Here is a 22,100-nt window from a genome sequence, read left to right as displayed (position 1 = left end):
CTCAGGGCCTGGACGCTGCTCCAAGCTTTGTGTGTGCTCAAGGCTGGTGCTCTACCATTAGAGCCACAGTTCCACGTCCAGCTTTTTGGTGGCTCACTGGAGATAAGAGTCTCATGGACTTTCCTACCTGAGGTGACTGTGAACCACGATCCTCAGATCTCAGCCTCCTGAGCAGCTGGGATGACAGGCGTGAGCCACCAGCACCCAGCTTAACTTCAGCCATGGAAACCTCTTGTGGTCTCCAAGGCCGTGAAGCAGCCTGGCTCCAGGGACTGGCAAGTGAGGACAGAAGGATGGCTGGATGGACGGACAGATGGATGGACAGGTGGGGAGCCCGCAGAGCCCACACCCCACCACCACCCCTCCACAGAGACTTCCTGTCCTCTCTCCAGGCGTGCAGATGACTGGCACCTCACACGTCCCTCTTTCTTCTCTCAGGGTTGGAGACAGCAGCCCCGGGGCCGGTCTGCGCCGCTGTGGACGGGAAGTTAGACTCACGCCGCCGAGGTCCCCACCAGGTTCAAGGCATGTGTGTCATGGATGTTAGCGTTTAGCATGGGTTCAGCTCATCCCCCTCCATGCTGCAGGGGGCCCCCCCGCTGGAGTAGGGCAGCTGAGGCATTGGAGGCAGATTGGTGAGGCCGCAGAGACAAAGTCACACAGCAAAGGGTGGCGGGTGGAGACAGGGGCCGGAGGTTCCCTCCCCTGCCACCTGCACTGGTGACGAGGGACCGTGGGTGAACAGTGATACGTCTTCTCTCCATCCCCGTGTGGAGGATGCTCCATTCCTGGCTCCTGTTGCCTGGTGACAGGATGTCTGTGCACTCTGGGATGGACTTCACCTGGACCCCATCCCACGGGGACCCCACGGCTGGGTGGGGGTCAGGGAACTCGGAACGACCGGTCCTCCGTGGTCAGACTCCCCAGACAGAGCCCGTGACCCCGAAGATAAGTGGCCAGTCGAAGGCCCCAGGACTCAGCGCCCTGGACGTGTGATGGTCCCCCTGCCCCTCTCTGGAGGGTGTTTTGGGGACCGAGGCCTCTAGCTCCGGCCTGCTCTTGTGGCCGCGGGCATGCTGGATTGCGAGGGGATGGGGCGCAGTCGCTAGTCCTTGAGTCTCGCAGGACGGGACGCTGGCAGTCACGAGCAGAGGTGGGCTGGGGGGGGGGATTGCTGTCCTCAGCACCCGCTGGCCCTCGCCCCATCCCTCGGGGCTCACGGGGGGCAGATGTGCCCTCAGCCCCAAGGTCGGTGTGGGTTTGGGACAGCACGGGGCCGTCGGGGTTGGGCTGCGGCCGCAGGCCCCTCACACATTGGTGGCCTCCAGGGGGCCGTGGCTGTCCAGGCGGCTCTGCTCCCGCCCGCTCTGGAGCTCATCCTCCCCACAGTCTTCGTTCTGAAGCGAGCCGTAGTCGTCATGGAAATCGGGGTCTTTGAACCCCCTTCCTATCTTCCCCAGGGGCAGCTGAGAAGACAGGAGTGAGGTCAAGGGTCAGGAGGGAGTGGATCAGGAAATGAGCGCCTGAGACCCGGGAAAGGGGGCCTCGTCCATCCAGTTGCTGTGCGACCTTTGAGGACTTAACCTCTCTGTGCTCCTCCCATTAGGAACCCAGCACTTTACTCATTCCTCCAGAAGACAGAAGGGATTTTTGTGAATTATCCTGAGGAGAGAGGTTTGTGCTCCCAACAGGAAGGATTCAGGGGGCAGCTGAGGGTGACGACCAATGTTGGCCATGCTGGTCCCTCACATCTCTTCCCTCCCTCCCCCCTCCTTGGTGGGAGGTGCTCGGGGAAATCGCTGTGAGCCTAGGAGTGGTCTGCCTGTGATCCCAATCCCAAAGGAATATTCTAGCACTGTCTGGAAAAGAACAGAAGTTTGGGAGACTCACAGGCTGGGCTCTTCAGCTCTGCTGCTCTGAGCTGTGAGGCCTTGGGTAAGTCACCTCTCCCCTCTGTGCCAGGTGCCAGTGGCTCATACCTGTCACCCTAGCTACTCAGGAGGCTGAGATCTGAGGATCATGGTTCAAAGCCAACCTAGGCAGGAAAGCCTGTGAGACTCTTATCTCCAATGAACCACCAAAAAGCTGGAAGTGACGCTGTGGCTCAAGTGGTGGAGCGCTATCTAGCCTTGAGCATAGAAGCTCCGGGAGGAGGCCCAGGCCCTGAGTTCAAGTCCCAGCACAAAGCGAAGAGGGGAGAGGGAAATAACAGCAATCTTGCTGGGTAGCTCATGCCAGCCTGTAAGCCCAGTTACCCAGGAGAAGTGAAGCCCCCATGGGGAGCATGTCGGGTGGGAAGAGGAAGTGACTGCTCAATCCCCGCCCTCTCCGTGCTGGAACCAATGGTGAGTCACCAGAGCCAGGCCCAATCTGTCATCTGCCTGAGCTGCTTCTCTCTCAGGGTCAGACAGGCCACGCCCGAGGCCACACCCCAGCCGGGTGGCTTCCTGAGGGTCACCAGGAGGGTATGGCCTCATCTCAAAATCGGAGTCAGTGGCTTTCAGGGTTTGGGGTTCCTAGGATGCATCCAGGAATCAGGCTGTACACAAGTTCTCTCCAGCCCCAAGACCACCAGCTTTGGGAAGTGGGTGGGAACCCTTCCCCTGCTTGCACCCTGTACCCCAGGATTCCCCTACAGATCTGCAGCTCCAAACCCTGCACAGCCTTGGTCACTGAGCCTGACCTGGCCTGGGTCTCTCCAGCATGCACCGTGGGAGGACCAGCTTCTCCTCCCCAGGTGACAAAGGGATTGGGGAGAGGCTGGGACAGGACACCTGGTCCCTGGGGGAGAAAGGTGTTTCCCAGGTCTGCTTACCCGGCCAGCCCTGTACTTGATGCCTCCATTCTCTTCCTTCCCGGCCCGGGTGACACTGGAGGCCCGGCCAGGGGGGGTCCCAAACCGCTCAGCGTCCCGGAGGCCTGTGGAGCTGGGACACAGCAGGGAGAGTCACCGACAGCTGCCCAGAGCTGCGCCCACCAACACACCTACGGTGGAGACCGGCTGGGCTGCTCCCGGCTCAGTGCTCTGTGATTGAAACCCTCATTCTGCATGGCACAGGGCACGGCCAGCCCCGCTCACAAGTGAAGGAGACACAGAGGTGAAGCAATCAATGTACCCCAGGTCACCCTCATGTTTGAGGTCTGCAAGTCTTGCTCATAACTCTTCTATGAGCTGTAAACCTTGCAGGAAAGGGAAGGCAATAGAACCCCAACGTCTGGAGAAATCAGATGTGCTATGAGGAACAGCATTGGAGCTCCGTGCCAACCCTCCCCCACCCCCACGAGGAAGCTTTTGTTACAATAGATTTAGCAGACTGAGTGAAGCCTGAGGCCCAGTACAGCTGATTTTCTGATTTTGTAAATAAAGTTTTATTGTTCCCAGGACTGTGCCCCTCTGGTGACATCCCCTGCTTTCTTGGTTGTTTCTTGGCTTTTTCTTTTTTTAACTCAAGGCTGGTAGTCTACCACTTGAGCCATTACTCCATTTCTGGCTTTTTACTTGTTAACTGGATATAAGAGTGTCATGAGGACCATGGTCCTCAGGACTCAGCTTCTTAGCTAGGATCACAGGTGTGAGCCATTGGTACCCGGCACTGTCTATTCTAACAGAAGTTTGCCAGTCCTTGTGTCAGCACAGCCAGACTGGAGGTAAAGCAGCTCAGGCTCTGTGTGGATGACCAAGGCAGACCCTGGTCAGGACCCAGGTGTCCCCAGCAGTGGCCATTTCTCCTACCCTCCCCCCCCCAAACCCTGCACCTTTTCTCTCCCTTTTTCTTCTTGATTTTAGGTCAACCATAAAATCCCACTGAGCTCCAGTTGTTTTTCTCTGACTGCACTGCTGGTGGCCCAGAACCTTTTCTACCTCCATGGACCTGAGAGTATCCAACTTGTTTCCATCTGGAAGCCAGGCCACAGCAAAGCCCTCGGTCTATGGTTCCCTGACTGTGACCTTGAGAAGGTCACTTCTCTCCTATAAAGCATGTCTACCCATGCTGACAATGGGGATGAGAACAGAGCCACCTGTGAAGCAATGGAGTTCATCTAAAAGTGGACTAGGAGCCCACTTCCAAGGGCTTACGCCTGTAATCCCAGCCACTCAGGAGGCTACCTAGTGAGACCTTATCTCTAAAACCAAAACTCCAAAACCCAAGCCAAAAAAAAAAAACCCACCAAAATGTACATGTTGATATCCTTTGTAAATATAAATGCATGTAAAAGTCCTCCACAGAAGGCAAGCAAACCAAGTTCAGCAAAAGGAAAATCCTTATTCACTGGTAGGACCCAGCGAGATTTTATACCAGAATGCAAGTTTGGTTCGGTTTGGCATATGGGAAAAAAAAATCAGTCAGTGGAATTTGCCCTGTTAATGAAAGGCACACCTGGCTGCTACCACTGGTGACCTGCAGTGTGGCCCCGGAGGAGAAATCTCTTCTCCTGGAAGGAGAGAAGAACTGCTGTCTCGGCTCCTCACCAGGGTAAAATGTGGCCCTGGCCAGATCACAGGCCACAGGCATCTCACCCCAGGTATGTCAGGGTACTGAGAGTTCCCTGGGTGTGTTCACAGCGGGTGTCTGGTGTGCACTCACCTGACCGGGTGGAAGATGATGCTCATCTCCTCCGCTAAGTGTCTCCGGAGGATGTGCTTCCCACTGGGGATGCCCAGGGCTGTGGCCATGGCCTCTGCATTGAATGTGGGCTCCAGCACCAGCACAGCACCATGGACGCCGCTGTTGGTCAGGTTGTCGGCGTACTCCTGAGGGCAGAGGCAGCAGGCTGGGTGGCCCCAGGGGCCGCCAGACCCAAGCAGGGACCTGTCCCCAACAGCAAGGATTGCCCTCCTGGGGACCAGCTGATGAAGAATGGAGGGGAACCCCTCCCCAACTCTCAGAGCCTCGACAGCAGCAGCCTCAGGGCCCCTGCGTAGCTTGGAGCCTGGCAGGAAGCCATACGTGTTTGGGAACAGCAGTGCATCTGGATCCTGACCCCATACCTGCTGCGAAGGGTGAGACTGGCTGTGTCCCCCAGTGACAAGGGTCAGGACAGAGCTCACCTGTGTGTGTGTGTGGGGGAATCCCTCCTTCAGGGACGAGAGGGTGTCCTGACAAGACTGGGTTCCAGACACCATTTTGTTCCAAAATGGACACTGATCTGCATGCAACCTTGCATGAGCTTTGCATGTGCATGAGTGGCCCCTACATGCTGCCCCCCCTACACTGTGTCCACTTATACCATGTCTCCTACACCCTGTCCCCTCTACCATGCCCCCCTGCACCATATCCCCTACATTGTGTCCCCTACTGTGAGTCCCCTCCCTCACCTTCAGGTCAATGTCTCGCACCCACTTTAGCACACGCTGATTGGTCCACACCACAGGGTCTGTGTTCTGTGTCTCACAGCGGGCCCGGCGCTCCTGGAGGGTCTGGAGGGAGACAAAGGGATGTTGGGGTTCAGAGGACATTGGGGTCACATGTGGAGGGAGAGCCCACACCCTGGTGGGGGCCTCTGTGCACTTGTATGAGCAGAGCCATCCACAGCTGCTCCAGCCTCTTGTTCTGGAGCTGAAGCTCCCTGCTGGGAAGTGGAGAGATGCCACTTTATGGGGTGTGGGGAGCCAGGAATGTGGGGTTGGAAGGACTCTAGCACGGCTTCTCCTTCCTGCCTTGTCCCAGATCGTCTGGCCCGGAGGAAGTGCTCAGGGAATGTTTATGGAGACACTTTCCATGGGGGCCAGCAGAGCCTCTGGTGGGGAAAGTGGTCTAGGTACCAAGCCCTGCCCTTCCACCCTCTGGGCCCAGCCTCGGACTAGCCTGCTGCCCTCTCCCAGGGGCCCCCAACCTGCAGGCCCCGCCTCCATTTCCTGTGTAGCACTACCCTGGCTTTCCATGTCATAGGGGGCTCCAGGAGGCCAGGACCAGTGTCCTGTCCCCTCCCTGTGTCCACAGCTGTGTGGTGTGAGAGAGAATATGAATTGAAAGCTCCTCTCTGTGGCTCTCTCCTGAACTGCTGTGTTCTGACATTAGTCCAGGAAAAGCCAGCAGTCTGGACGTGGCACCCAGGGACTGGCCTCACCCTCACCCGGCGTCCCCCACCTCCAGCTTGGCATAGGGCAGTCTAGGGACCCTTAGCGTCCAGACCCCATCACTGCCAGGCCCCTGGTTAGCACGGACCCCGTACCCAGCACCCACTCAGCCAGGACTTGTCTGTAGCACCTGTGGCCTGCAAGTGCTCTGTCAGCTCTGAGTCTCACTTCTGCCACTATCCATCTGGAAACTTCTCTCCCTCACAAAGCTACCTGCCTAAGACAGCCTCCCCAAGCATCGTGACCTCATGTGGCTCCTTTGTGGCCCGATGAGAGGTCCCCAAGTCTGAATCGAACACAGGCTCTGCCCCGGCCAAATAAAGTTGTTTTAAGAAAGGAGGGAGAAAGGGAGGGGTGGGTGGCTGGCTGGCTGATCAATGGATGGAGTAGTAGACAATTAGGGGATGGATAAATGGATGGATGAATGAGTAGGTAGATGGATAGGTATATGGATAGGTTGGTTGAGTGAAGGGCTCAATGGACCGATGGGGGAATCAAGTGGATGAATGGGATGATGCATGTATGGGTAGACAGATAGATAGATGGGTAAGGGAGATATGCATGAGTAGATAGTTGAATGGATTTATCAACCCATGGATGGTAAGTGGACATGTGGGTAGATAATCCATGAATGGGTATATGGATGGGAGGCTAATGGGTAGATGAGTGGATAGATAAATGGATGGGTATGTGGGAAAGGTAGATGGGAGGATGGATGGGGTGGATGGTTGGGTGAATTCATGGGTAGATGGATATGATGGATAGATAGGTAAGTGGATGGATGGGCAGATGGGTGGATGAGTGGATGAATGAGTGGATGGGCATATGGGTAGATGAATGGATGGGTGGATACATGGGTAAATATTTAGATGAGTGGATGGATGATAGATGGGTGGATGAGAACACGGATGAATGGATGAGTATATGTGCAGTTGGATGGATGAGTGGATGGACATATGGGAAGATGGATGGTGGGTGGACAGATGAGTGGGTGCATGGGTAAATGTGTAGATGAGTGGATGGATAGATGTATGTATGTATGTATGTATGTATGGGCAGTGGATGCCAGAGGGGAGAGGGGCCGGGGGAGAGCCCCACCCCACCCCGCCACGCCCAGGCCCTCACCTCTCTGCTGAAGTTCACTTGGTAGAGCAGCTCGATCCCTAGCAGGATGCTGACCTGGTGGAACTTCTTTGACACGTTCAGGTGCTTCTCCAGATCCCGCTTCATCAGGGAGTTCAGCATCCGCCCGTCCACCAGGTGGTTCTGGAAAGCCTGGGAGTACTGTGAGAGGCCGATGTCATTGAGCCAGGCCTTCGCCACCCAGTGATGGTCCAGGTCAGCAGCCTTGGACAGACTGGTGAGAGAGAGTCAGAGACAGGCATGGGTGAGGGAAGGCGGCAGGGCACAGAGGACAGGCAGGAATGAGAAGAGGTGGCCAGAGCTGAGGAAAGGGGTAAAGAATGGGTGTGTTGGGGGGGGGTGAAAGCCAAGAAAGACACAGACAAGCAGGGGGAGGGCTGGAGTGGAGACAGGAAGTTAGAAAGAGATGCGAGGATCAGCGATGGGGAAAGAGGAAGAAAGGCAGACGGTAGAAGGGGACCACCATATTCAAGCACACAGCCAGAGCAAGCAGAAGGCGCTCAGGCAGTAGGAAGCCACACCGCTGGGTCCCCTCTCCTCAGCTCACCCCTGCTCTCCCAGGATTTCTGCAGAGCCCTCCTCCCCCATCAGCATGTTTCTCCCTCGTCCAGCCTCCCTCTCCTCCAGTGCCCTTTGGTCTTTTTTTTCTATGTGGAGAACAAGGACAGGCATCAGTGATGGCCTCCATGGAGCGTCCACTCCCGGGGCACTGGGCACATCCAGTCTTGGGGGATGCAGAAAGCCCGGCTTCCTGCACAGGTACAGTGCGTCAGGGCCACGATCTGGGTGGGGTCTGAATGAAAGCCCAGGTTTCACTTATTCCCAGTCCTCTTCCCCGCCACACCGCTACCTCCTCCCAGACGTCTCCGTGCTCCACAGAGAGTGGTTCCCGGTGCTGTATGCATACTGAGTGTCCCCAAAGGCGCTTTGGGAATTGGGGCCAAAGGCTGTGGCTCCTGGTGAGGGTGTCATTCCATAGCTCACCAGAGGGTGGCAGCATCACAGAAGGAATGAGGGCCCCTGCATCCCACCTGGGGCGGCCAGGTAAGTACAGAGCAGCGGGTCTAAGTGTGACTCAGGAAGGGCTGCAGGGAGTATTATGTGCAAGGGGCAGGTGGTGGGCTTGCAAGAGAGCAGTGGCTCCTCCTGGACATAGCGAGTCTTGCCTGGTCATGCTGATGGCCCCTAGATGGCTGCTCATGCCCTTCCTTCACCCCTACCAACCTATGCAAGCCTGGGGCTCCTGGGACTCATTACCCTTACTTTTCTCATGTATTTATTTTGGTGGTATTCCTGGAGTTTGGGATTCAGGGCCTCACACTTGCTGGGCATGTGCTCCATTGCTGAACCACGCCTCCACTCCTTTTTTGCACTGGTTATTTTTGAAATAGGGATTTGTTGTTGTTGTTTGGCTGTTAAGTTGCTTTTTGTGCCAGTCCTAGGGCTTGGACACTATCCCTTAGCTTTTCTGCTTAAGACTGGCACTCTACCACTTGAACCACAGCTCCATTTGGAGCTCTTTGCCGGCTCATTGGAGATAAGAGCCTTGATCTTTTTTTTTTTTTTCCTGCTCAGGCTGGTTTTGAACCATGATCCTCAGATCTCAGTCTCCTGAGTAGCATGAGCTGCTGGTGCTCAGCAAGAAGCCTGTTTGTAATCATCATGGGGTGATTATAAACACCCCAAGGACACTTTCTGTTGTTCAGGGTGTAGTCAGAGGCCAATGTGGACCACCTCCCCCAAATTTTGAACCTCCTGGCCTGTGGTCATGTTTGGGGCCTGCTTAGAATATCTGAGACCAGGCAGTTAGCTGATCTCTCTGTCTCCTTCTCTCCCCGCATGTCCGCATCAGCTCTCTGCCATGGGAAGGCACAGTGCCAAGGCAGCAGCCATCAGCAAGCCAGAAGAGGCCTGGTGGAGCTGGGTCAGGCCAGCACGCTGACCTCAGACTTACAATCCAAGAGGGCGTGGGCCCTGGAGACTCTGGGGTTGTGGAACTGGACCAGTTGGCTGGGGACCCTCAGAAGAAGCAGCCCAGCAGTCACAGCCTTTTCTTTGGCTTCGTGTGGCTCCAGGAGCCCCTCTCCTGGACACACACCCGCTTGGTTTTCCTGCTTCTAAAGTGGCCCGATTCTCTGCCCCCAGCCCTTTCTATTTTAATCCTGCAAATAACAGCACACACCACCAGGTTTGATTAATTAACACTGTGGGTGCCGTGGGAAGCCAGTGAAGGAGATAATTATGCAAAGCAGAAAGTGTCAGGTTTGCAGAGCTGGCTCCTCCCCTCCGCCAAGGCAGGAGGGGCTCCTTCTCTTTCCTGGAGGCTTGGGGAATGAGGATCACCTCCCACCCATAGTCCAGGAGAGGAAGGCTAGAGGCTGGGTGATGGGGCTCCATAGCAGTGGTGGCAGCGTGGCCTCGGGGGTACCCTGATGGGACGAGGCTCCTGTCATCCCCTGTGATCCCCCCACCCCCAATCTGGCCTCTATGGGGCAGGGAGAGACTTTGATGACCCTTTCCTGCCCTTTTTCTCCTGTGTCTGTTTCCTCTCCCTCTGCCCCCCTGACCTTGGCTTGCTTCATTCTAGAGTGATGAGCGCTTGTCTTCCAGGTGGAAGGAGGTAAGGCTGACACTGTTGTGGTCCGCTTCCTAGAAGGCTCCACTGGCAACAGGAGAAGGATTTCTAGAGGCCCCAAGTCCCCCACGCCCTCCCTGGGACAGGGAGCAGATCACGAGCCGTTTCTGGGTATGCGTGTGTTTTCTTGGTGCCTTCCTCTCTCTCCAGAGACCGGGGTGTGCCTGGGCCAGCTTTCCCACACCCGTGTCCTCTCTGCCCCCAGCGTGCTGGGCCTGGCTGTCCCTGGACCAGACAGGGGCCCGGGGGCAGGGCGTGGCTCACCTGCGGCCGGCTTCAGCATCCCGGTAGTCCTCGATGGCCAGGCGTAGCTTGCGCCGGTGCAGGGAGCTGCACACGCCCAGGCCCAGCTCCAGGTCCTCGTCACTCAGGCTCAGCAGCACCTGCGTCCAGGAGGGGACGGTGGGAGAGGGGGACCTGTCCTGGGCACTGGAACCCCACCCCCCAGCCCTGCCACTGCTGGCTGCTGTTCCCCTCCTGTCTCTGCCCACCCCACAGGGCAGCTCTGCCACGGGCATTGCCTTCTGTTGGGCGAGAGGAGGGGCTGCTGAGGTTTCAAAGGGCTCCAGAGGGCTCTAAGAGATGTAAACGCCAGTGGCTCAGGCCTGTAATCCTAGCTACTTAGGAGGCTGAGATCTGAGGATCGAGGTTCAAAGCCAGCCCGGGCAGGGAAGTCCATGAGACTCTTATCTCCAACGAACCACCAGAAAACCGGAAGTGGTTCTGTGGCTCAAAGTGGTAGAGCGCTCGCCTTGAGCAAGCCCAGGGAGAGCATGAGGCCCTGAGTTCAAGCCCCAGTACGGGCGTGCACGTGTGTGTGCACACACCCACCCACTGCAAACACTCCCAATGGCTGCAGGGCCTCCCTGGGGACAGGGATTTCACAGGACCTTTGGCCCCAGCACGGGAGGCTGGCTCCCAGCCCTGTCCCAAGGAGGAGCTGAGCCCACGGTGGAAAGCGGCAGCTCAGGGCGGAGGCCTCCCTCTCCCGCCTCCCCAGCTCCAGGCCTACCTTCCCGCTCTTCACGTTCTCGGCGCAGGCCTTGACATACATGGGCATGGCCATGACCACCTCTAGCCAGGCCTGCACGGCGCCGGCCTTCCAGTGCGACATGGGTGTGCTCCGGACCAGCTCCACGTGCTGCAGCCGATCCGCCTGCTCCTCGCCCTCCGACAGGCCCAGGCTGTGCCGCGTGGGGCTGCCCTGGCTGTCCGAGTCTGCAACACACAAGCGGGGGTGGGGTGGGGCAGGCAGCAGAGCGGCCCCGTGAACCGTGCACAGCACCCTTCCCAAGCCAGCTTTGCCTTCTTCCTCATCCCACCACCCCCTCCCCTGCCACCCCGAAGAACATCTCTGCCCCTCTCCAAGGAAAAGACTAAGAAAAATGATGAACTGATTTCAGGAAGGAGAAGTAAAGCAGAAAAGGAAAACTCCCCTACCCCAATGCCCCTGAACCCAGAACTGTGAGGATTTAGTTCAATCTTCCTGGGGACACACAAATGCCCAAGTGTGCAGATCCACTCGAGACCCACAGCCTAGCACGACCCATGCCATGTCACTGGAGGCCTTATTTATTTATTATTCTCCTCGGCCAGTCCTGGCGCTTTTACTCAGGGCCTGGACGCTGTTCCTAGCTTTTTCACTTAATGCTTGGTGATCTACCACTTCTAATATTTTCTTTTTCTTTTTTTTTTCTGGCTCATTGGAGATTAGAATCTCGTGGATTTTCCTGCCCAGTCTGGCTTTGAACCATGATCTTCAGATCTCAGCCTCCTTAGATAACTAGGATTATAGGCTTTAGTGCTGACTTGCTAAGGGCATCTTTCTATCTCAGTGGAGATCAGGGGTGGGTCTGACAGGAGGCCCAGGACTCATAGAGCACATGCTTGTGATTTATTCCACCTGCCTCCCGTTGGTGAGTACTGGGGCTGTTTCTAATTTTTCACCATTGCAAACAACTCTGCAGCCACCTCCCCTGGGCAAACGGGTGATTTTCTTTCTTGGGATAAATGGGCCCCAGCTCCATTCCCTTACCACACAGAAGCCTGTGTCTGAAGTGGCCAGAAAGCAAGAACGTTTCTCTAACATTTTCCAGTCCCTTTCTGCAATGTGTGGTCACATGGATATCTGGCAAAGGTGCCAGGTGACACAGACCAGAGGGTGGGGTGGGGGAGGGGACAGCAGATATCCCTAAACCCAAACCAGACTCAGTATTGCACGAAATGACAGGATGCCAGCAGATCATGCCTGAGATACTAGCTACTCAACAGGCTGAGGCTTGAGAATTTCAAACCGAAGCCAGACCAGACAGAGAAATCTGTGAGTCTTATCTCCAATTAACTACCAAAAAGCTGGAAGCAGCCGGACGCCAATTTCTCACACCTGTAATCTTAGCTACTCAGTAGGCAGTGATCTGAGGATCACCATTCAAAGCTAGCCTGGGAGAAAAGTCCCTGTGAGACTCTTATCTCAAATTAACCACTCAAAAACTGGAAATAGCACTGTGGCTCAAAGTGGTAGAGAGCTAGCCTTGAGTAAAAGAGCTCAGGGACAGTGCCCAGGTCCTGAGTTCAAGACCTGCAACTGTCAAAAAAAAGAAAAAGGCCGGAAGTAGAGGTGTGGCTCAAGTGCTAGAACACTGGCCTTGAGAGAAAAAGCTAAGGGACAGTCCTAGACCCTGACTTCAAGCCCTGGGACAGACAGACAGACACACACACACACACACACATACACAGAATGGACTAAAAGGTAAAACAAGGAGAGGGGGGTCAATGAGAGGCCAGGACAGCTGAGTGTGTGCACACACGTGTGCACCTGTAGTCCTAGGCATTGGCCTGAGACCTGGTTTCACAGGTCCTGGGACTCGGGGCATCCAGGAGCAGCAGAAGCCTTTCTGCCCTCGTGGCCCACACCAATCCTTGAGACCTATCTGGCTGGCGCACCAAACCTGCACTGACACGGTGTGTGTGTGCAGAGGTGAAATGCTTTTGGGGAAAACCATGCTAGAGGCTCGAGGTCCACATGGGGCAAGGAGGGGTGGGACACCTGGCAGGAATCCTGCCCTCGGCTGGGCAGCTGGGTGCAGTGGGAAACTCCTCAATGTTAGGGTTTCCGATCCCTCCTCTGTAAACGGGTTGATAATAAACCTGGCCCCATAGGACAGTGTCAGGACCAAAGCTACTGTGTGGGTGAAGCGACAGATAAACCAAGCGTTGGGCAGGTGCAGGCCAGCGTGGCTCCACCCCTGAGCCCAGCCTAAGTTCTGGGCTCCTCTTCTGCTCTTGTAAGGTGGCTGAGAATGTGTGTAAATATATGCTGGGCTCAAAGATGTGGTGTGTGTGTGTGTGTGTGTGTGTGTGTGTGCTTCAATTTAAACTTTTTGTGTGTGTGCTGATACTGGGGTTGAACCCAGGGCCTCACGTTCTTCCTTAGCTTTTTTTACTCAAGGCTAGTGCTCTACCACTGGAGCCATACCTCCAGTCTAGCTTTTTGCTGGTTAATTGGAGATAAGACTCTTGCAAGACTTTTCTGCTGGCGTTGGCTTTGAGTTGTGATCCTCTGGGTCGCAGCCTCCTGAGTTGCGAGGATCACAGGCATGAGCTACTTTGCCCCACTCTGACAGTTATTCCCCCCGCCCCAGCACTGGGAAGACATGGCTTCATTATCTCCATCTTTCTCTTTGCCCAGAGACATCAGCTGTGGCGCACTCCTGTCAACGCTTCCAATTATTCCCACACTCTTCAGTGTTCTGCAGATCCATTTCTGTGAGGCTACATCACTTCTGAATCTCTGCACTCCAGAGTTCATTGCCGGAATATTTCCAATCAGCATCTTGTAAAAACATCACCTCTCCTCCATTCTCTCAGTTCTCCTTTTCCAGGATTCTAATGAGACATATGCTAGTTTTTTAAACTCCATCTTTCCTGTTTTACAGCCCAGCAGAGCACTGTGCGAATGGACATGAGTGTAACCCACCCTGTAGCTGCCAGCCACACATACTATCGTGGAGTAACGTGCCAACTCAGGAAGGGAGTTTTTATTTCCTTTGAAACTAACTCAAACCCAGATTCAAACAGCAACCCCCTGGTGGCTTGTGGCCATTTCCATCTGAGACCGCTGGCTTGGAATTTCCCCTTCTTCCTGGATTTCTCCTTAGTTCTGATGGTATTATGTGCTCAGTAGGTAATTTCTTTAGAACCTACATTCCATTAAAAAAAAATCCTCTCTAGTGACTAGTGATTTAATCTGCTGGTTTGCTTGCTTGCTTGATTTATGTATGGCAGCTCTGGGATTTGAACTCAGGGCCCTGCACTTGTTAGGCAGGCCTGGTTTCACTGAGCTGTGTCTCTGTACCCCGCCTTGGCTGTGAGCTCCCCCATCCACCCATGTATCCCTTTTAACACGATCAATTCTATGTTCGATTTCTACTGAATTTTGATTTTCTTTAGGTGTGCCAATACTGGGGGGGAGAACTCGTGTGCTCAATTTTTGTTTTTGCTGTAGGCTGGTGCTCTGCCACTTGTGCCATGGCTTTCCCCCTCCTGTATTTTAGATCGTGGTGGTGCCCTTGGTAAGGGCCTCAGAACCTGCCACAAGCAGGCAGAGTGGAAAGCGACTGGCGTGGGTGCAGCTGGCCTTGGTGCTGTGGGCCTTGGGGCTGCCTGACTCCCTGCTGCAGGCCCCATCCTCTAAGCGGGAGTGCTGTCAAGAGTCAGAGTGAGACACACACACACACACACACACACACACACACACACACGACGTCAGGTGGCAAGACCAAAGACCTCACTGGGGACAGAGGGGGCGCCTGTGACATGGCCACCCACACCTAACTTGGGACTTTTTGTGTGTCTGCCTCCCTGGCCTAGGCACCTGCATGCGAATCTCACCCCAGGGCTAGGCAAGCCTCGCCCTCACTGGCCCCTACGGCCTCTGACTGGTTGGCAGACACAGAGGGCCTGGGATGATGGGTCGGCAGGCGTGGGGGGGTGTGGCAGCGGGGGAGTGGGCTTGGTACCCTTGACCCTGAGCCAGGTGGCTGAGTGGCATGATCCCCAGTGCCAGTGGCCACATGGGCCCAGAGACTCCCATTCCCCAGGCTCTAGCAGAAGCTTCCAGAAGCCTTTTGCCCCCTCCGCCTTCCTTCTTCCTTTGCCCTCACACGACTGTCCCTCCCTGCCTCGAGCTTGAACTTCACATCTGAATGAGGTCAGATAGGCCGGGAGCCTATCTGGGTCCATCCAGGACCCAGTCCGAGCCAGTCTCAAAGACACGGAGTGTCTGACCATCAGCAGGGCCACTGGGGTCTCCCACCCCGAGTCCCACTGTCTGTCCCTCACTGAAGGGTCGGCAGTGTCCTGGCCTCCGCTCACAGGTGACAGCCAGCAGGCCCCACGCTCCATCCTTCCTGTGGGCTGGGAGTCCCCGCGTGGCCCAGCCTCAGGGGGCCTGCCTGCGGCGGGCGGGCAGGGATGTGGTGGAGTCCCCCCCGAAAGCACATTGCCAGAGCAGTTCTCAGCTTTCAGCGCGGAACCATAACGTGGAAGAGATCGATGAGCCCTGATGGCTGCCGAGTAGGAACAGGGCTGCGGCAGCCTGGGTCCCTGCACACAAGCATGGCCTGTGCTGACCACCAGAGCTCCCGGAGGCAGGCAGTGAGGTAGCTGGCCAGGCTACCAGTCCGCAAGACCCTTGGGGGGTCAGGCTGGAATTTACTGGTACCCCCTACATCCTGGCCTGTTCCCTGAGACCCTCCAAGCCCCCCCAAGGAAGTGCAGATGTCCTGAGCCCTGCCTTCATGCTGTCCTTTCTGTACTAGCTGAAGCTGGAGCTGACCATGTTGGTTTCTGACCTCAGTCTGTCAGGCCCCCATCCCCTCCATGCTCTTGAGTTTCCTGGGGTGACAACTTTATAGGCTAATGGGAAGACCCTAAGAAGAGACGAAGGGGGTGGGGAAAAGCTGCAGTTACCAGACAATTACTGCTTTTCAGAAAGCATACACAAGCTGGGGACATGGCTCAGGTAGGAGGGCGCCTTTCTAGCTCAAGGTCCCTGGTGGGACTAGCCTGAACTGCATAAGAAGACTCTTTTTCCACTCCAAATGTATTAGTGAACCCTCCTTTATCTTCCTGGCATTCCCATATCAGCATTCCCACTTGGGAAGTCCTTCTTGTAGTCTAATTTGCAACGGAAACCCATCTTTACCTACTAGTGGGTCTCCCCCAGTATCACACCTCTGCCTTTTTGCTGACTTGCTTTCCTGGCAGGCTCACCCCTGCTGGGTGGGCCTGAAAGTAGAATCCCCTGAGAAGCTGGGGGGGAGGGGGTGGTGGCCGTGGTGGGTCTTCAGGGCAGAGGACCTGGGCTGAAAATCAGCGCCTGTCCATAAGCTGGTACAGAGAGCAGGCAAGTTCATATCCTGCCAGGCAGAGCTGGGAGGCTGGGCTGCAGCGGGGTCTGGTGCCTCCCTGCTCCCTGAGGAGCCCAGATACTGTCACTTCTGCTTGGCTCACAGCTTCTCAAGGGGCCTCTGGACAGCGGAGACCTTTCTGGCTCAGCCCAGCCTGCGTCTATGATGTCTGTGGTCACTGTGATGGCTAGGAGGCGGCCGGGTGACTCCTCTTCTGGTGTTTACTGAGATGTGTGACCTGCCACAGAGCCAGATCTGGAGCCTCTGGTCTCGTGGCGGGGAGGGGAGGGGGGAAGAGGGGGGAGGTTTCTTTCTATGGGACCGTGTTAAGCAATGAATGTAAACTGTCCAGTCTCTGACCTCCCTCAAGATGCTTTGTGATGGCCCGCTAGGAATCTAAGCTGGGGGTGAGCCCCTGTATTGTGGCCCACAAACAAATAAGGTCAGGAAGAAGAGCTTTGGGTGGGGCCTGGTGGGGGAATTCTGATCTCTTAGATATTACAGGGAAATGTCAAGCCAGCTGTGCCCAGCAGTGTATGCCAGCAGTTATACAGGAGGTATAGATAGGGGATCACAATTGGAGCCTAGGCAAAAGTGTGAGATCCTATCTGAAAAAGAACCAAAGCAAAAAATGGGCTGGGGGTATATAGCTCAAATGGAAGAGTACCTGCCTAGCAAGCAGAAAGGCCCTGAGTTCAAACTCCAGGGTCTCCAGAAGTAAAGTGTCAAGGTGTGGTGGCAGCCCAGTTCTATGCCCTGGCCACCGTCCCTCTGCTGTACATTTTGTGGTGAGGCCACTGGAGCTGACCTGAAATGGCAGCTGGTGAGTGACCCCAGCTCTCGGGTGCTGGCCCAGAGCAGCCAAGGCCGTGGCACACAGCCTCCTCTCCGGGTAGGCCGACTTGGGATTCCCAAGGCCGCATTTTACAGATGAGGACGGGGGGGGGGGGCTGGGGGGCAGGGGGCCTCGGCCATGGCCTTCCTCACTCCCCTCCCAGCATTCAGCAGATTTTCATGGCTCCTGCCGGCTGAACAGTCACTAAAACTGAGTGTGTCTTGCACCCTCAGGAAGGGATAGGTTGGAATTGATGGCCAACCGTCTCTGATGATCCAAGCCAGTCCAAGCCGGCTCCCTATCCCTCTTTCTAAGGACAGGGCCCTCACCTCGCTCAAGCCAGTCTCCAGCCTTCTCCCAGTTTCTATGGCTCCAGTCCTGCAGCTGCACAGCCACCCGGTTTCCTCCCTAGACCATGGGCTCCAAGCCACTCCCCAGGGAAGCTGGCCGTGGCAGCCACTCAGAACTTCCCAAGGGTGGCAGGAGGTCCAGGGCGCGGGAGGGACCAGGCACTCTGTAGGATGGCCGTGCCCCACCCACTGGTGGTCGATTCAGCCCCTCTTAGCCATAACTAGGACCGGGGCATCAGCCAATCCCCCTGAGCTACGCCAAGCTGCCCACTGCCGCAGGCTCTTCTTGAGCATGGAAGATGTGTAGGGGCAGAGAAGGGAGAGGGGTCCTCCTTCACTTCTCTTGGCTTCGGCAGTTCTGGGGTTGGAACTCAGGGCCTTGCTATAGCTAGGCAGGTGCCCTACCATTTGCTCTACTGACACCAGCTTCTCAAGTGAGGTCCTAACGTGCCTGGGGATCCCATAGGAGCCCCAGGGACTTTCTGCGGCCCCCAATGTTGGGAAGTGGATGAGCCTAGACATCTGGGAGCTTGGATGTGGCACCTTCAAGCCTGGGGTATTGGGGCTCAAGGGGCCCAGTGGAGCCACGTCCCAATGTGGCCCACAGGGTGGCCACTGAACTCAGTGAAAAGAAATAGTTCTAAGCCAGGCGCTGGTGGCTCATGTCTGTCATCCTAGCTACTCGGGAGGCTGAGAGCTGAGGATCATGGTTCAAAGCCATCCCAGGCAGGAAAATCTGTGAGACTCTTATCTCTGGTGAAAGTAAAAAGCCAGAAGTGGAGCTGTGCTTCAAGTGCTAGCCTTGAGCAGAAGAGCCCAAGGGACAGCACCCAAGCCTTGAGTTCAAGCCCTAGTACTGCCCCACCCCCCCCAAGAAAATTCTGTAGTCAACTAAGTCTGGGAAACACTAGATGGGGAAGAGTGATTTTTTAAGTTTTTAGTAGTGCTGGGGATTAATTTATAGGCTGGCACACGGGCTAAACACTCTACCACGGAGCCCTAACCCAGCCCATTCTTTGCAGAACTTGTCCGAGTCTCTATAAGGGAATGTGTTGTCTACCTTAAGACGCATGTAGTGTGTCCCCGCTAACTATGATGGCCTGGTTGCTCAGGGCACTGGCCTCCTGGCTTCTAGATCTGGCTCAGACACAGCTGCCCTGATTGGTGTTAGTAAGCTCCTCCCACCTCCAGCCCAGGGTTTGTGTCCAGAGCGGCTGGCTGCTCCCCAGCACCTGCCTCCTACGCCTGCCTTGGCCCACAGTGCGCCACCTGCAGGACTTACCTGGCTCTGTCTTCTCCCCTATCCCAAGGACGGGCCTGCCAAACTCAGTGATGTCACCATCGCCATACTCACTGCTACCTGACTGAGACCTTCACAATCCTTCTCAGCCCATTGTATGGGAGAGGAAACTGAGCCTCAGCTGCTTGCTTAAAGCTACCAGATTGTACTTAGCCCGAGTCTTAGGACCTGGGAACTGGGGCCTGTGGAAGCTGTGACTGGGGTACTGCCCAGCAGGGGCTTGCTGAGGGCCACAGGGACACCCTAAAAGTGGTTCTGAGGAAGCACCTACTGTGCCAGGCTAGGGACGGCTGGAGCCTCAGGGCAGGGTCTGCGCAGAAGTCTCTCGGCTTATGGGCAGCAGGCCCATATCCACTGCTCCCCATCACAGTGTAATCCCTATTGAGGGCTCCTTAACTAGTGCTGACTGGCCCTAGGTCAAGGCTGGGCCATGCTTGCTAGGCAGAGCATGGCTGCCGCGGTGGGAGGGGCAAGGAGTGGGAGGGGTCTACATTGATTGACATCATTCTCAGAACCTAGGCTCCTCCCTCACCTATCATCTGCCTCCTCCGCCTCCTGGCTGGACACCTCCAGGGAAGTCAGGAACCTTCTGGGTGCCTCCATTGCTGCTGTAGTAGGGCTGCTGCTGGAGGTGACAGCCCCCTCTTCCCCTCCCCCCCTCAGCAGGGTCAGTGCTCTTGCTTGGCTTTTCCACTCAAGACTGGCGCTTTCTTTCCCACTTGAGCCACGGGTTCCACTTCTAGCTTCAAAGAGCAAACCTCAGATCCTCCCAAGTAGCTAGGATTACAAGCCTGAGCCACCGTGCCTGGCTTCATGTTTAAAAATTCGTATTGTTGCAAGGCCGAAGCCCGCAGGGCACCCCCTCTGCCTGGGCTCCCTAGCTCAGCAGGGCGCCCCCTCTGCCTGGGCTCCCTAGCTCAGCAGGGCGCCCCCTAGCTCAGCAGGGCGCCCCCTTGCCTGGGCTCCCTAGCTCAGCAGGGCGCCCCCTCTGCCTGGGCTCCCTAGCTCAGCAGGGCGCCCCCTCTGCCTGGGCTCCCTAGCTCAGCAGGGCGCCCCCTCTGCCTGGGCTCCCTAGCTCAGCAGGGCGCCCCCTTGCCTGGGTTTCCTAGCTCAGCAGGGCGCCCCCTTGCCTGGGTTTCCTAGCTCAGCAGTGGGGCAGTGCCACCCATCTCGGGGGGGGGGGCCAGGACCTCCATGCTGCCCTTGGGGTGGTCACAGTCTGGCTCACGTGATGGCAGCAAGGCCAGACTCAGGATCTCCCACAGCTCAGGCAGGTCAGGGCTTGGAAGATGGTCCTGCGGCTCTCCCTCTGGCCAGAAAGAAGAGTGTGGGTTCACACGGGACCACAGCTCCACCAGAAGTCGGGGGGAGAGACTAAGCGGGGGCGGCGGGGGGGGGAACCTATCACAAATCAAAGCAGCTCTGGGCTGGTCAGGGTAAAGGCCTCTAGCCAAGTCCCTGGAGACACTGAAGCTGCTGGTGCCCTCCCTGCCCAGGTGCTGGGGGTGCGGCCAGACTCCTGGTCTCAGATGACAGGCCCCGGTTTTCTCATCGCTAACAGAGGTAGCTGGGAGAGTTAATGTTGGGATGGTGGCTAGTGTGGGCCTGTTGGTGTTTAAGACATGTTAGGCATTATTAATTATTGTTATTATTGTTAACAGTTGCTGGAGAGAACACGTACTGCCCCACCGGACGACATTGACACAGAAGCCTGGCGGATGGCACTTTAACGAGTCAATCAGTGCCCAGCCTGGGTGAGGGGCACACTGACCTTGGATACTCTGGATGGCCTGAGGCCTAAAATTGGACCATATAGAGCAAGATCTCAGAGAAGATTCTCTTTAAGGAGATCCTGGGGTGGAGGGCATAGCTCAATGGTAGAGCCCTCCTCTTTAGTACAAGCAAAGCTCAGGGTTTGGTCCCCAGTACCAAAAAAAAAAATTAAAAAAAATTAAAAAGTAAAAAATAAAAATAAAAAGCACAAAGGAGGCCTAAAAGCATTGTGTGGCACTAGAAAGGTCTAGGTAAAGCACTGAGGTGGTTTGCCAGTGCCTGCCTTGAGTCTTTATGGTGAGAGAGCTGAGCCACTCAAAGGCTCTTGATTGATTAGTGATGTCTGCATGAGGCCAGGCATGGGATGTTATAGTTCATGTGTAACTGTGTCTGCCTCTCTCAAATGAGCCCAATGGTTGGTTCCCAAGCCTGACTGAGAGTCACCGGAGGATTAAGACCCTCTGACTCCAGGGGATTCCTAGAGTGTGGGTTGGGAACTTGGGAGTGGATGACTTTTAGTTCTCTACAGTCCTAAGCTTTCCTGACCCCATTCGGTACTCCCCAGGGCCTCGCTGGGACACCTGGTAGTCTTAACTTGGGTTTTGTTCCTGGAGGGACCTTGTCCGGCTTAGAAAAGCCTGGTCCCCTTTGGCTCTAATTGGGAAGGTCCTGTGTCTCCCTGGCTTCTCTCTCCAATCACTCTGTCCCCAGGGAGGGTGGGGATGTGGGAGGATGCAGGGACCCACTGAGGGCTGCAGTCACAGCTCTGGGCTGAGGGGAGCGGCGGGAAGGGAGAGGAAACCAGGCCAACGCTGCCAATGGGGCTCCAGGCACTCCAGGCGGTGGGCTGCTGGGCCAGGCGCTCTGCCGCCTTAGGACCCAGGGTGGCCCTGGGTGCCGAGGGCCCCTCCCCCAATTAGGAAGGGTGGCAGAGACAAGAAGTTTCTGGAAGGCCACCTGGCCTGGCCCCCTCCTGGGCCCAGCATCTAGCCAGCTTTCCTCAGCCCCTCCGGTCCCCCCTCAGGACCCAGCCCTGGAATCCTGAAGGATTAGGGAGCACCTCCCAGCAGAGCACAGCTTCCCACCCTGAGTGAAATGGAAACAATCAAATCACATAGAATTCGGTCATATTTTAAAATAAGCTTTATTTAGATTTTTTTTAATATTTTATATTTGGATCCATGCCTTTGAGAAACTTTTCCCATGGGAAAAGGTTATTTTCATCTAATGTTACCCATAATTCATTTGCTATTTGACGTAGTTCTCTTAAATAAATCATCCTTCGTAACTCTTAGAATTACCCCCTAGTTTATAAAAGCTGAAATGAAAAGGAACTACTAAATTATTACCAGGAGTGGTTGTAATCTTATTTTGTAAAGTGTGTGTGGGTGGGGAAAAACCCATAAAAATAAACAGCAACAGCAAGAAAAAAAAAATCATGGGGTCTCAGAAAAGTATTTCCTAAAAATCTCTCTCCATCTTCCATGCTACCAGGCTTAGCCACGCAGCTGCTTAACAAGGAAGATCTTGCTGCCCTAGGGCCCGGCTGGAGAAGAGAGAGCTGACTGGCTGGGT

General features: G+C 55.7%; 1 protein-coding gene across 1 annotated transcript in view; it reads right to left on the bottom strand.

Annotated features, from left to right (window-relative positions):
* Nucleotides 1–1,254: 1,254 nt before the first annotated feature.
* Kazn (kazrin, periplakin interacting protein) overlaps nucleotides 1,255–22,100 on the bottom strand; it is an 85,262-nt gene continuing 64,416 nt past the window's right edge. Inside the window, exons 9-15 of the mRNA XM_013022299.1 lie at nucleotides 10,870–11,075; nucleotides 10,122–10,240; nucleotides 7,205–7,436; nucleotides 5,318–5,419; nucleotides 4,587–4,753; nucleotides 2,816–2,927; nucleotides 1,255–1,466 (exon numbers count right to left, since the gene is read on the bottom strand). Of these exons, the coding sequence (XP_012877753.1) occupies nucleotides 1,308–1,466; nucleotides 2,816–2,927; nucleotides 4,587–4,753; nucleotides 5,318–5,419; nucleotides 7,205–7,436; nucleotides 10,122–10,240; nucleotides 10,870–11,075 (1,097 nt within the window). The 3' untranslated portion in view covers nucleotides 1,255–1,307. The remainder of the gene's footprint in view (nucleotides 1,467–2,815; nucleotides 2,928–4,586; nucleotides 4,754–5,317; nucleotides 5,420–7,204; nucleotides 7,437–10,121; nucleotides 10,241–10,869; nucleotides 11,076–22,100) is intronic.

Source organism: Dipodomys ordii, unplaced genomic scaffold (assembly GCF_000151885.1).
Source record: "Dipodomys ordii isolate 6190 unplaced genomic scaffold, Dord_2.0 Scaffold61, whole genome shotgun sequence".
NCBI lineage: Eukaryota > Metazoa > Chordata > Mammalia > Rodentia > Heteromyidae > Dipodomys > Dipodomys ordii.
The sequence above is the reverse complement of the archived record's forward strand: the minus strand, read 5'-3'. Positions and strand labels throughout refer to the sequence as shown.